The sequence below is a fragment of the Lathamus discolor genome, chromosome 3, assembly GCF_037157495.1.
Source record: "Lathamus discolor isolate bLatDis1 chromosome 3, bLatDis1.hap1, whole genome shotgun sequence".
Lineage (NCBI taxonomy): Eukaryota > Metazoa > Chordata > Aves > Psittaciformes > Psittacidae > Lathamus > Lathamus discolor.
Window position 1 is genome coordinate 133,650,703 of NC_088886.1, and position 15,086 is coordinate 133,665,788.

The following is a 15,086-nucleotide window of genomic DNA, read 5'->3' on the forward strand; positions in this document are numbered from 1 at the left end:
GTACTGAGAGGGTAGGTGCGAGAGATTAAATACAGCAACTTTAAAGGGTGTTATTAGCTTAAGTCTTTATCATCTGAATGTTTTTTAGAAGGGCTAAAAGGGTTTGTATAGATGTTTACCATAAGTACTATTCTGATCTGTCAGTGTCTGAGGTGCTGGGTCAGTTGTAATAGAAGATTCTATATAGAGTGCGTAAGGCTGAAAACAAAGGCGTTTTAGAAATATTTCTTTTATTCTGATGAGACCATTTCATAGGATCTAAAAAATGCATTTTCTGAAGCCTCTAGTAGATGTTTACTAAATTAATACTACGCTCTAAGCAGGAAATGATAGAAGGGTGAGAAAAGTTGAGACCACAAGCCAGAAATGTGGGAAGAGCTATTTTCTCTGCAATTATTTCCTGAAACTCCTTTTAGAGTCACCATGTTTATTTGCCAGCAAACTGCATATAACAAGGAGTTTGGTTGTATTTTACAAGACAGTTTTCAACATTTGCTAAACTAATAATCAGAAAAGCACATGAACAGTGTAATGGAATTATCTTTTTTGGATGTTGCCTGCCTAACTTAATACATGTCTTACACTCTGACTGTAGAGGCCAGCCCTGTCATTGCTCAAGAATGCAGTCATTTTCTGAGAAATGGCGTTGAACACTCTAGATAGTATTTTTAACTGAGATCTTTCAGATAAACTGTACAAACCACTTTATAAACTCAGTTCTGAATAACATCATAACTATGTGAGGTTTCTAGATGTATCTTTTAGTTGGCAGCATTTAGGACTGTTGAAACAATAAGCCAAAGTCTGAAATCCAACATTGAACTCAAAAATAAAAATCTGGGAAGGGTGCTAAATTCTAGAATTCCCCTTCCTGATTTAGCAGACTTCTGAATTGTCAGTATTCACTAGGGTCTGCAGTGGTCTGCCATGAAGGCAGGCTGCTTTTTTTCTTGGTAGCATGCTTCTTGGAATGCAAGTTTTCTTGAGTGATAGTCTTCATTTGATTCACTTCAGATAGTTAACAGTTATCAGGGAATGGCTTTGATCTTATAACTCATTCAGTATTATAGAAGAGGTGAAAAAGAGAGGTTTGGAGGTTGGAAGATGTGAGGGTGCAAAGAAGCATGTCTAAAATGTTAATGTTCCTGTTTCGGCATTAACAGGAAGTATCATACTAAATGACTGAGACCATGTTTGGAGTTATGTCAAGTAGTTTCATTTTGGAATGGGTTTGATGCAAGTCACAGAAATACAAATCTTTTGTTTAGAGTCCTTATAGGAGTGAATAATAGGAACACTGTTGTAGCTGAAATTAAGGATCTTTTTATAATTTCCTATTTTTTTCCCCTATCCTTTGAGTTTTCCTGTACTTAAAATAAGTGGGGTTTTTTCCTAAGTTTTTAAAGTATTGATTAGTAGTATTATTTCATAAGGACAAATAGCTCTTTTTGTTTAGTTTTGAAAGAAAATAAAGTTACTGGCTATAGCACATCAAGACAGTTCTTGCTGCTAGTATTGTAGATTTGTTAAGTATAGTGGTTTTCTTGCTATGTTAGCATTACTAGAGAGTTTTGGTTTGGGCCACTGAAGACAAATTAGAAAGTGCTAAAGGGAATTTAAAAAATAAATATAGAAAAAACAGCATGTATTATGCCATCTTGAGGAATAGTTAATGGGATTTTTAATTAAATTAGTGTTGTTCTCTTCTTATTTCTTTTCTCTTAATGGATAAGTTATGAAGATTAGAGCTTTCTTACAGTATGAAGTTTCCAAGACAGGTTCCCAGGTTCCCAGTGCTCTACTGCAGGAACTTCACAGAAAACAGTACACTCTAGTTGTATTAGATGCTGGAGAGGGACTCTTCACTAGGGACTGTAGTGATAGGACAAGGGGTAATGGGTTAAAATTTAAACAGGGGAAGTTTAGATTCGATATAAGGAGGAAGCTCTTTACTGTAAGGATGGTGAGGCACTGGAATGGGTTGCCCAAGGAGGTTGTGAATGCTCCATCCCTGGCGGCGTTCAAGGTCAGGTTGGACAGAGCCTTGGGTGGGATGGTTTAGTGTGAGGTGTCCCTGCCTATGGCAGGGGAGTTGGAACTGGATGATCTTAAGGTCCTTTCCAACCCTAACTATTCTATGATTCTATGATATTGATAAGAGGTGCTAGAAGAGATAACATACCATTTGGAAAGCTAGACCTATATTGTTGTCTATCAGAAACTGAGTGCACAGACATCCCATGGTTTTGGTTCCCTTCTTACCTGGGAGAAATTACTCTCTATGCTTCTTTGTTTTAGGGGAGGCCTGTTTCACTTGATGAAGATTTTTTTTTTTTTTGGGTACTTATAAGGAGAAGCAATTAGAAATGCATTGTGTTTGTAGCTTAAACATTAATATTCTTATGGTGTGACTGTCTTTATGAACTGACACATAACACAGGAAACTAGTCTCAGAACAAGGTAACTGGGTAATAGGTCTGATTGTAAACTTCCAATTACAAAAGCAAATTCTGTAAAGAAGGAGAACCTGGGCTACTTGTATATTTGGTATAAGAAGAGAACTGTTGTCTACTAAAATGGCTTTTAGGCATTCCTCAACAATAAAATCATTCAGTCTTCCTGTTTTGCCACTGCCAGTGAACGAAAGCTAGGGAACAGTCATACGTTTTTTAACAGGAAAATAGTGTATTATTAACATGTACACACACATATCTGTATATCTGCAAATGTGTGCATAAGTATCTCATTGCTGAGATTAAAAATTAAGGGAATCAAAAATATAACAAAGTCAATTATTGTATTGTAGCTTCTGACTGTGTATCAAAATACTTAATTTCTCTGGCCATATTGCTTAGTACTTGGTTTTGTCCTGTGTTTTTGTTTAGGCTGTGGACAGTGGGAGTTACTGTTCACAAGAGAAGATGAAGAGGGCAGAGGAAAGAAATGAAAAAGAGTAAGACAGAGGAAACCAGATCATAAGTGAGACAAGGAGAGGAAGTGGAACTAGAAAGCCGACGATAAATTAAAAGGATAGGAGAGTAGGTAAAATTCAGAGAAAAGGGAAGCAAAATATTTTAGCTTCAGCAACAAAGGAAAATGCACCATGTCCTCTGGAAGGGACTGTAATAGCTGTTTCTGGCACTAATACCAGGGTAACAGAGGACATGCCTGTGCTGCGTACTGTTGTCTTGTAGACAAATTCATGGCAGATTTAAATAGTTTAAATGAATTATGTTGGGCACTGAGAACTGTCTAGCCAGAGCAGCATGGATGCTCTGTGGTCTTCTTTCTCCTGCCAAGACTGGTTTGTCTGTGTTGTAATGAGTAGGGAATAGTCTGTTCAGTTTTTCATAACAGCCTTATTACCAAAGCACTTGAACACTTCATATGATCATGGAGTTTACAGTTTTTATGCTTATTACTCATGATCTGGACCTTAAAATTACATACTTTTTTCCAGTTTGTTCCATTTAGTAACACAATTATTTGCATGTAACAAAAATTAAAATAAAGAAAACTTTAGAGTATAATGTTTTTTTTGGGGGGTGGTTTTTTTGTCTTTATACATTAAAAATAAATTCCTTGGTTAATTCTAAAACAAATCAATTAGGAGGTGGTTGAGATAAGTGGTTGAGATGTTGTCTCTCAAGCTAAAATCAGCTGATTTTTTCAGGATACATTATTTATGAGAAATACGCAATTTATTTTATTATTCAAAAGTTTTTGTTATTTAATGGCTGAAAATATATAAAATGCTAGTTTCTACTTAATGTGAAATGTATTTTTTCCCTTTGAAAGGTTGGATAACACCTTAGAGGAAATTATATTTAAGCTGGTGCCTGGACTTCGGGAACGTAAGTTTTTTGTTTGGTTTTGGGCTACCTGTTTGGGTTGATGGAGGGCATATAGTCAATTCTAGTGATATACCTGTAGTATTGATTTAAAAATTCACATGACTGTTCTCTGATGTTAACTAGAGGAACTGCAGCGGGAGATCGAATTTTGGAAGAAAAATAAACCTCAAGAAAATGGACAAGGTGATGATTTATTTTTTTCTCTCTCATCTGTGTGTTAAGTAACATTGATGATTAAGCCCTTTTTCTTTAAACAGTTACACATGTACACTGTTTTTACTGAATTCAAAAGATACTACAGAAACTTGTAACAAATCTGCGTAAACGTAGCTTGAGCCTTCATGTACTGCTGCTTATCTATTAACCACTTGTTTTACAAACATTACCTGTTTTACCATCATTTTAATTGCATTTCCCTAAGCTCTCACTTTCCACACTCATGAGATTTTCCACTTGAATTCTTAATTTTCTTAATACAGCAAGATGCAGAACTACTTGAGTTTTTTACAGATTATTTTCTGTTACTGACTTTGACCAGCTGTTAAGTAGGAGGTTGTCAAGAATTAGTTATGACAAGTAGTAAAACAGCTTTCCACACATGCTAAACAATTGTTTTATATAGATTCCTAAAGTTGGGTTTTTTTTTCATAATCTCTTTTTTCTTTTTCCTTTTTTTTTTATTTTTTGGTAGTTCACCTATGCATTTTCAGAGCTGATTATCGAGGTGCTAAGTGAGGACTACACTCAACTGGTTTTATGTCTGTTTAATTTGACACTAGGATTTTGATACCATAGTCGGTTTGGTTCAGACATTTTAAAGAACTTTTGAAAGGCTGTGCTAAGCTAAAGAAATAGCTATTTTTAGTAAAGGATCACTGTCAAGTAAATGTCTTGCAATACTCTTCTACACTCAATTGTTTATAATATCTTCTTTTCAACTTAATAACTTTTCATTTTCTTTCTCACTAGTTCTGTTGATTTGCATTTGGCATCCAATATAAGGGACAAGGTTCTTTTCTCTGTTATATAATGAAATGAAGAACTGCAGGACAGTTCATATGATATTTTTTTAGTTTACTACAACATACCATGTAGTGTATACCTATTCATTTTTTAAAAATACTTAGAAAATATTTGTATGAAATACAGACATTTTTGGACTGTTTAGAAAAGTATTTCTGCTATATATAGAAAAATATGTAATTTTCAAATTTGTAGTATGTGACTTCTTTATTCTTCTTGTTCTTACCTTTCTCCCGTAATTTAATGGCAAACCTAATGGCAATCAGTTACTAAATGTAATGTGTGATTGGATTCTTTGGTGAATCAGAAGCAGCTCTAACTCTCAAAATATACTTTTAAGTAGCTACAGATGTATCCAGCTCTGTTAGTGACTGTATCCTTGGGCTATGGAAATTTGGCTCTGCAAACCATTCAAAAGCCATGAGACAGATTATGAGCATTTAAACTATTTTCTGCCATAAACAATCATTTAGAATCTTGCCTGAGAATAGATTATTTGGAGAGAATAATTTCAGTAAGACGGGACTGTTTCAGTTGTCAATACCATGCCCTGCAATCATATAGTCAGTCTGGTTCAAAAAAATCCGCAGCTCACAATACAGTTCCCAACCTTAGCATCCAGGATCTGTAAAAAACTTGCAGGCCATAAAATTTGCACATCTCAAAAGAAAAAAGCCCTCAGACAACAGCATATCTCAGGCAATGGTGACTCCACTAGGAGATTGGTTACCAGAGAGAATTGATGGGTGATGATAGGAAACATACTGTGGTTCAGAGAAGAAGAATCTCTATTGGGCCGCTCCAGTCTGAACTGGAAAAGGAGGAAGGCAAACAGGTTTACATTGAGTCACTCTCTGGCAACCAGTTTTATATTAAATTTCGAGGAAAAGAACAGGAAATAGACAATTTCCCAGGTTTGCAAGAAAGGTGAGATTAAAAAATGAGACACCAGTTTACTCCTTACAGAAAGAGGGGGTGGAGATGGGTGTTCGTTTTGTTCTGCCTTCTGTTCTTGGCTTGATGTTTTTTACTTGGAAATCACCAAGTCCATTTTGGTGAGATCCAAACTTCTCGTTTTCTTGTTGTTTTTTTTTTCTTTTTCTTTTAAATCATATTGAATTCTAATAACATGCCTCTAAAAGACCATCACATTGATTCCTGGAGGCTGCCTGTACAAACATGAATTCTAATGTCTACAAGGATTTTTTTAGTAAATAGGCTGGTGCCATTTACATGGAGGAGCATTTGAATTTCTGTTAGAATACTTTGAAAGATGAGATCTTTTTCATGAGCATACCTGTGTCTGGAATGATTTTGTAGTTGGATATTTGCTTATTTCCCTAGTTTTCTACTTTCTCTACAACTTTCTGTAGTTGCTTTGCCTTTCAAGACATTTTAAACTGCGTAACTGAATCTTCCTCTGTTACTCAGCAGTGATAACTGTTTAAAGTTGTGGACGTGTTTGTATTGCCGAAGGATCTGTGAATCATAGGCAGACTCCCAAGACAAATGCTTGTGGCAGGTAGACTGTGCCTGCTTGATCAAACGAGTTTCTGGAGTCTCACAAAAAGAAAAAAAAGAATATATCTATAGCTTGATACTGTGAATTCTGTTCATAGCAAGATGATAGGAACAAAATGCATGTATGATACATATTCAGCTAAGTTTGTCAATAGCTAGTAGGGACATGTGGACAGATCTTTTCTAATTATAAAATACGCTAAAATTGTATGCAAAGAAAGTAATAAACGTAGCTTAAATTTCATCTTGAATATGTAAACTGAACAAAATTAACTAATCACTGTGTCTGGGAACTTAGGCACGGCTTGCTACTTGTTAAAGTTTTCATTCTGTCTTCTCATTCTAACTCTTCTAAATAACTTTAAAAGTTTGTGGTAAATGTAAAAAAAAAACCCACAGAATTTGATGTGGAAAGTTTTCAGGAAATGCAAAAGTAGCTTATTCAAGTTACTTGTGATAATGTTTTATTCCAACAGAGAGCAGCCTCTGTATTAAATCAAGATAAATAAGTTGGGGATACAGAAAACCACAAATGTATTTAATAGGGTTATTGTATACTGTATTCCAGATCTGTAAAAATTACTCCATTTTATGGCTCATTTTATGGTTATTACTTACATTGCAGCCTTATCTAGCTGTACGAGCTAGTCTCAGCATTCAAGTGTTCAACTGTGCTAAACCTTTGAAAAGTGTAGGAGATTGCATTTTACTAAAGAGTTCGATTTCTAAACCAGGAATCAATAGAGCACGTAACAGTACCAGTGAAGAGAGATAACATAGTATATATATATGTGATTTTATAGGCTACGTGTGCCCTGCTGAAAAATGTGGAGACCATTCCTCTTATTTTTGTTTATAAAGGGAAATTAAGTATATGTATGGCTATTTAGTTATAAAATCCTTCTGGAGAAGGATACTTGGAGTTCTTACAAAGACATTACCTAGATGGGGTCGAAAGTGGATGAAATTTAAGTTTTGTCTTCTTTAGCTTACTTAACATTTCAGTATCTGCTGGGTTATTGTGGCAGACAGTAAATATTAATTGATTGCCCATGTTATTTTGATATACAAGTGTCGGGATTAGTTATTCCACTATATATTTAAAAGCATTATTTTTTGGCTGTGAACTGCTTCGCCATAGAGTAGGTTGAATGATCTTGATGCATGCTCAGTTGTGGGATTTTAATCACCGGACCCAAACAGAAGTAGACAGCCATAACCATTAGTGGTCCATGAGCCTAATAATTTTCTGTCACATAAAAATCTGTTGTTTCCTATTCTATTAATTTCAATACTAACACTCTTTTCAGAGATTTGTGAATTGGTAGATTTAAGAATGCACTGAATTATAATTGTATGAAGTTAATTTGAAGAAAAAAATATGCACTTGAAGTATTGCTTTAAATATGTTTATTGCTACTGTGACTTTTCATTGTCTTACACTTAAATAATATGATCTTCATATTTTACAGATGAAAGCCCAAAAGCTGATAAACCCAAAGTAGATGAGGAGTGTGATGAAAATGAAGAAGATAAAGACTACCACAGGAGTGACCCACAGATTGCTATCTGCCTCGACTGTTTACGAAACAATGGGCAATCGGGAGATAATGTTGTCAAAGTGAGTGGTAAAGATAATCTCTGCTGTTGTTGTTGTTGTTGCAGAATAGCATCTTGCAGGAACCCAATAATTTTATAACTTTTAATAAGACAACTTAATGTGGTGATCTGTCTCCACCTCCTCACTTATTTAGTCCTCTTGTTTGAAGCATTTCAACGCATCTTGGAATTTTGCAAAAAATACAATTCCATACAGAAATCCATCTGTGACCATGGATTATTTTGTCTTTATATGAAGTATAGTTTTGTAGTCTACCACCTTGATGGTATATAACTGCATTACACAACCGATTACAGCATACCATAGATGTACTTAAAAAGCTAGGTGTAGGGGAGCTGCCTCACACTTTCAGGACTGCTCTCTTCCCCTGCCAGTGTGAAGCTGCTTTTCATATATGTTGTGCACTGAATGACTGGGATCTGGTTCTTTTGTGCCCTTGGGCAGGTCACTTCCATCTGTAAAATGTGTAAAGTAAGACCTGCTAACTGCTGTTTTAAGAATTAGGGGTATTTGGTCTCTATTCATGAAGGGAAGATTACCTAATGGTATCAAATCTGGAAGAATGTTTAGAAATCCTCTTAGATTTTGATAATATATTACTAAATTACAAAGACAAGAATTATAAAGGATATTTAAAATCTGTCTAATAAAACACTACTTACATTTTCTGTGCACTATGTTAAATGTACAATTTTGAAAGTTCTTAGTAAGAAAGTTTTGATTCAGCAAGAAAACATACATTTATGTTATCACCATGTTTATGCTAAATAGTAAGAAATCTGTATCTCTATTGCCATGTAGGAGTCTCAGGTTTCCCGCTCTCCTGTTGAATCAAAACTGCTAGGCTCTCTCAGAATTGTAGCTTCCTTGTATTTCACCTAGATTATTTTAGGATGTTTTTACTTCCTTTTTCTCTCAAGGACTAAAGAAATTCTAAGAAATGTCACATCTGTTTGACCCCCAGTGTTACTGACACAGACGGATTATTTAAGTTCTTCTTTTTGGTGGTTTTGGTGGGGTGGTTTGTTGGGGTTTTTTTCCTCCCTTCTGTGTTTTTTGGATGGGTCAAATGAATTTGTCATCATGTACATTTTGCAAAAAAGTGAAGAAAAATGAACCTCTGGTGCCAATATGAATTAGAGGAGAGTGCAGTAAAATTGGTTACTGGTTGAAGAAAATATCGATTACAGCTGTTCTTGCAGTAAAACTTCTAACATGTTTTTTCTGTTTCGTTGCTGTTGCTTTAGGGTTTAATGAAGAAATTTATCCGCTGTTCCACTCGAGTGACCGTGGGAACTATCAAAAAGTTTCTCAGCTTAAAATTAAAACTTCCAAGTTCTTATGAGGTACATTTGAAAGAATGATGCTTGTATTTTTATTTCCCTGCAAAGTATTAAGGTTTTATGAAACTTCATCATATTTGAACTTGAACATATTGAGAAATATTTCTTTAAGCCCAATTACTAAGTACTGTTCAATATTCCAAGTTACATTTTCTGCCCTTAAATGAGAAGTGATCATTTTATCACAGTGACTGAAATTTCTAGTTAGTGAACTCATACAGTTCTAGTAAATTCAATTTGTTGCTCACCTGTGAAGGGACACATACATTAGGTTTTGATATTTTTCTGCAAAAAAAGAAATGCCTTCTCTTTCCATGTGGCTAATGAAAAAGTCACTTAATATGGTTTTGGGCTAGTAGCTGTTGGGGAAAAGGAGAGCTCAATTAGACATACACCAAACTACTCTGCAATTTATCTTTAGGTATAAGAAACTATCCAACAATTACAAAGAAATGAGGAATAACAGTGTTTGAATTTTTCTAAACGCAGATACTTTTTTGCACGGAATTAACTGGAATTTGATGGAGAAAGAATCATGCACTTTGCTGCATGAGTGGTTTGATTTTGGCCAAGGCTGTTCCCTGTGGGGACAGTCTTAACAGGGTTGAAGTTGTAATGCATGGTGGAGCTGGGAAGTGTGTGACTCCTGCCTCTGCAGGGACACAGGAATTTTGACCTCAGCACAATTTCTTCAACCAGTTCTTTTACAGGAGATGACAACTGCAGAAACTACAGGCTGCCTTTAGTACAAATGGCAGCCTCCCATCTTTGGTCAGAGGTGGGGCTGAGCTGGGTCAGGTGCACAGGTTATTGGACAGCTATATGCAGGAGCCCATCAGATTCATGACATGCTGATCAGCCATTTTGCTGTTATTTGGTTTTGTTAATTATATGAATAAAATCCATCTTTGGCACCTTAATGGCTATGGTGTTACATAGTATCTGCTTACTTCAACATTTTGACCTTTTTTTTTTTTCCCCTCTAAAAACCAGAAAAGCATTATGGCTACAGTAATGACAGAATTGTCAAGTGTTTTCAGTGGAGGGTAAAAGTAAAATGCTATAATACAGGTCAAACTGTTATTTTCCACAGTAAGATCCTTACTTTTATTTTTCTTTTGCCTTCAGTTAATGAAGAGTAACATTTGTATACTCAGAAGCATATTTTCTTTGTAATTTATAGTTATTTTTAAATTATGTTTTTAAATTGCCTTTTTTTAATGAAAATTACAGTAATTCTATAGATCTTTGGTTATGAAAGTGTTGACATATCAAGAAGGCCTTCAAAATACAGCACAAGGCTTTCTCTACAGATACTCTGTAGTATTGCTAAATATAGGGAGTGTTTATCTACTTGTGATTTCCTATGTAGTTTAGCAGATTTTCTTCTATTGACTCTTTAATTGAAAACTTAGAAGTGAAATGGTGAAATACTAGTGTACAAAATAGCATATTGTCAGTATGTTGTATTTATCCAGGGTTGATACGTATGTTTGATGGAATTACTGTATAATGATACTGACTTAGGAGTTCATTTAGGCATTAAAATTTTGTGTCCCTGTGTCTTACTGTTTGTTCTGTTGTATTTTAAGCTGGATGTACTATGCAATGGAGAAATCATGGGGAAGGATCATACTATGGAATTCATCTATATGACAAGATGGAGACTAAGAGGCGAAAACGTAAATGCTGTTACATTATTAAATGATGTTTTGGTATATTTATTATAGAAAGTATACATGCTTTCACAGCTTGGTCCAAAATATATTCTGTGACCCTTGAAAAAAATCCTTATTTAAAAATGCATTTTGCATGTTTTCTGGATTTCTTGTGTCAAACCCTACAAGTGAAACCCTGCAGCACATATATTGTGTGGATTCTGAAACTTAAAAATAGCAGGTATACTATAAAAGGGATCAAGTTTACATGGAAGTTATGCTCAGAGTTTTAGGTCAAGTATCTGAAAACCCAAGCACTTGTTCTTTTACTGCATTTGAATTTGCTTTTAGTGACCTTTTGAGGTTGGGGAATACTAATCCCCAGTAGTTGGGGAATCTGTATTCAGCAGTTCTTTATTAAGATTCTCTTTTATTCAGTCAGTAAACTGAAAGTGACACTGAAATGTTATTGGTGAAATCTAATTTTTTGTTACTATTTCTGTTAATACTCGTTTTTTTAGATACGCTGTGTAACACTAACATACAGATAACACAGCTGAATGGGTTTTCCTTGCTCCGTGTGTATATTTTAGAATATTTCCTTTAGTAAGAGACATTTCTTTCAGGTCTGATCTTCCATGTAATTTAGTGGCCCTTATATTGCCTTGTAAATTTTATTTTTTTTTTTTTTGTTAGAAGTCATATCCCCATTTCTTTCCTTTGTTTTATACATTTTTTTTGTGTTTGTTTATTGCTTTGAAGTATATGCAGATTTGTTGTCTGTCTCTACCGTAGAGGTTATATTGGAGTGCAGCTTCAGTTGAGCACTTAACATAGATATCTGTAGAAAATTCCAGACTTTCTGGGGTTTTTTTTAAGCTTCCTAGTACTCAGAATAAAAAGCATTGGGGCACAGACAGAAAAGACAAAGGATTGAGCGCATTGTAGAGTTAACAGTTCACAAGTTTCTTGAAGTTTTACTTTAATCTGGAGGAGGACAGATAGATTTTGATAGGAATTTGGGGAGTTAATATATATAGGCAAGTATTCATTAAATCTGAAAGGAATACTGCACTGAAATTTGATGATTGCTGAAACCCCAATACTGTACCAATAATGGAGCTTGAAGTAGTATTTTTTTCCAATGCTGCCTTGAAACCAGTGGGTATTTGTCTGGCTTGCCCTCGCATATTTTAGCTAGCATTGGCTGTACTATTAGGAAGTGTTGAGGCAACAACTTTAGTGATAATAAAATTCTTTCATGACATGTAATACTGCCACCTCTGCCTACAAATGGACTTCAGACAGTTGCATGGGTTTGGAAGCAACTGCAAATATCATCTTGACAAAAAGGATGTTATTTGTGCTAGTTAAATATTTAAAAATTCTCAGAACTATTGTTTCTAACAGAATTTGAATATAAAAGTTGACAACTCTTGATAAAATTCATAAGTTGCATTTACATACACATAGTATAGCCAGGTATGTGTGCACCTTTTCCTTTCAGCATTTTTAAATCACTCCTCTGACATCAAGAGATGACAGAATAAATCCTGTACAAATTACATTGTACTGGTAATAAATCCAGTAACATCTGGGCTTCTAGGATTTTGTTTTCCTTAACTGCGTTGGGTCTTGTTACAAAACAGAAGTTGTAATTAATTAACAATCTTTTCTTTTGGATGAAGATCAAGTAAATCCATTATCTCCATCTTTGGTACTGTTCACCATGAGCTTGCACCATGAGAGGTACCTGTGGACCTTACATGAGGTGGTTTAGCAAAGGGAAAATATCCACTTATACATTAGAGAGGTCTTTCCTTTTTTGAATAAGTAAATTAATTCCAAGCTTTACATTTAAAAACTTAAAAAAGAAAAAGCATTAAATGGTGAATGTGTATGTCCAGCTGTGGATGCCTCTTATCTGATCAGAAAATCATCTCCTTCGCAGTTTCGATGTCAGAACTGCTCATCTTCGCAAGTCTGCTCACAGGATGGCACTTTTTATCAGGTAAGAGGCACTCACGACTGTGCATACTACAGTCATTAAGGTCCTGTCAGCACTTCAATTGTAATCCAAGTTGTGGAGTTTTTATAATTCCTTACTAGAAAGTGCTAAAACTCTGTGAAGAAGGCCTGAGCATTTTTGTTCCTTCAGAGAAAGCTTTATTGAATGAATAAATAGAACCCATTCAGAAGGTTTAGGGATTTCTTTTACTTTACATAATGCCGGTTATATGTTTATTAGAGAGATGTTATTCTGTAGGCTGATATCCCCATCAGCCTAGAAGGTTTATCTACCTCTTCTATTTCATCCTTCTTACTAGTAGCATTGGCAGTAGCACTGACAAGGGAACAAAACAAAAGAGTGTGGGTCAAAAGAGACTATGCTGGTTTCATCTCTTTATGGCAATTCATATGTTCTTTTTAATAGAGTGAAGAAATGTTATATTTTTCTAATACTGTATTCCTTTCACATCTTTTAAAATTAGAAATTAATAACACCTTATCTCTAGAATGTAACAAACCAAAACCTTCAGAACTTGCAAACTGATGTTGATTTATAAATTTCATTGATCAGTCTGGTTCATACCCATATGAAACAATATTTCAGTTTCCTCATTGAGAATTTTGATTTGAACTAATTTCTAAAAGTTACTTTGAAAGTTTGAAATAATATTTTTGCTTGGGCCAAAAGCTGAAGTTAATGATGGAGGGTCACTTCCCACTATGGATGGGAATGACCTGCTGCAGTCATGCCTACTCCAATAAATAGAATTGTCCAGCATGGAGCATTTTATTTGTATAATTGCTTTGTAATTTTGTGTGCAAAAACACAGAGGCTCACTGGTTTACATGGCAATTTCACTGAGGTGACTGTGCCTGTGCGCACTTCCAATTAATGTGAGTCCTTTTAGAGACTTTATATATATTTAGTACTTCTTAGACTTTGTATAATCAAAATGAAAAATGTGAATAGCATTTAAGTGATGTGGTTTTCACATTCAATGCCAGAAAAACAGAGATCAAGTAGTAGACTGCATGTGGTGCTCCCTATCTTCTCTCCTAAATGCTCCTGCTATTATGAATACCTCTGGGTTTATGTTGTGATTTCTCTACTCTCCAGTTTCTAAATCCCGAGCAAGCATAATCACATTTAGTTCCGGTTATCATTTCACTATCATGGCACGGAAATTTTATAAACCTGTATAGGTCTCTGCTATGTATCTTTCTTTGGTCACCGAAGTTCATCTGTATTGCGTTTGAACAATGCCGTAAAACATTTCTGGGTTTAGTGACAGCTTCTCTAACAATTTTTTATATTTCCAAGTTTGCAATAACAAAGACTCAAATCAGCAATGTTCCTCTGCCTCGTGGCTGAGACAGTAAGATTTTCCTGGGGTTTATGCTATACAAAACATCCAGTGTCCTAATGAAGTTAATAGGAAAACAGCAGATTTATGTAAAATGCTAACAGACTGAAAAAATAAGACATTTAGTAAAAGAGGACTTTGCAGCAACAAGTGCACAGAGCATTTTCTGGAAGCCCACCTATTCTTGCCTCCCCTTCCACAACAGTTTTGTCCAATTCAGGGATCCAAGCAGTTTATTTGCTACCCTCACCCCCACCCCCCGTGATTTTTTTTTCTGGTAAGAGCTCATAAAAATGTATCAATAGATCTGAAGCTGAGGATTTGGATTTGTGGGAGAAGTTAGCCTCAGCTCTCAGAAAATCAGCTGATGGCTATTTGACCTTCTTTCTTTTCTTATCTTTCTTTTTAATACTAGGGTAGCTGGCTCCTAGTATAGCGATGAATCTGTGTATCTATAAAAATCGAACCAAGTACATCATCTGTTAATAGACTTTGGTTTAGAAAGTATAAAATTTCAAGACTCCTTTTTCTCAAACACAGCATCACAGAAAGAAGAGCAGTTGTTTGAGCCCTCTAAGTATGTGTGTCAAAACATAATCATGAAATATATAAAAGCATATACAGCAGTTTTATGTTAATGACAAATAACTACAACTAACTGACTTAGCGATTGAATATGGTTTATGAACTAT

At 35.0% G+C, this 15,086-nt stretch overlaps 1 protein-coding gene across 4 annotated transcripts in view; it reads left to right on the forward strand.

The window, feature by feature from the left end:
• Nucleotides 1–15,086, forward strand: part of PCGF5 (polycomb group ring finger 5) — an 83,438-nt gene that overhangs the window by 59,009 nt on the left and 9,343 nt on the right. For 3 of the 4 annotated variants that reach the window (XM_065671893.1, XM_065671894.1, XM_065671895.1), the window contains exons 4-9: nucleotides 3,799–3,854; nucleotides 3,978–4,037; nucleotides 7,871–8,019; nucleotides 9,267–9,365; nucleotides 10,955–11,044; nucleotides 12,972–13,031. In XM_065671893.1, coding sequence (XP_065527965.1) covers nucleotides 3,799–3,854; nucleotides 3,978–4,037; nucleotides 7,871–8,019; nucleotides 9,267–9,365; nucleotides 10,955–11,044; nucleotides 12,972–13,031 — 514 coding nt within the window. The remainder of the gene's footprint in view (nucleotides 1–3,798; nucleotides 3,855–3,977; nucleotides 4,038–7,870; nucleotides 8,020–9,266; nucleotides 9,366–10,954; nucleotides 11,045–12,971; nucleotides 13,032–15,086) is intronic. The other variant, XM_065671896.1, reaches the window with a different exon arrangement.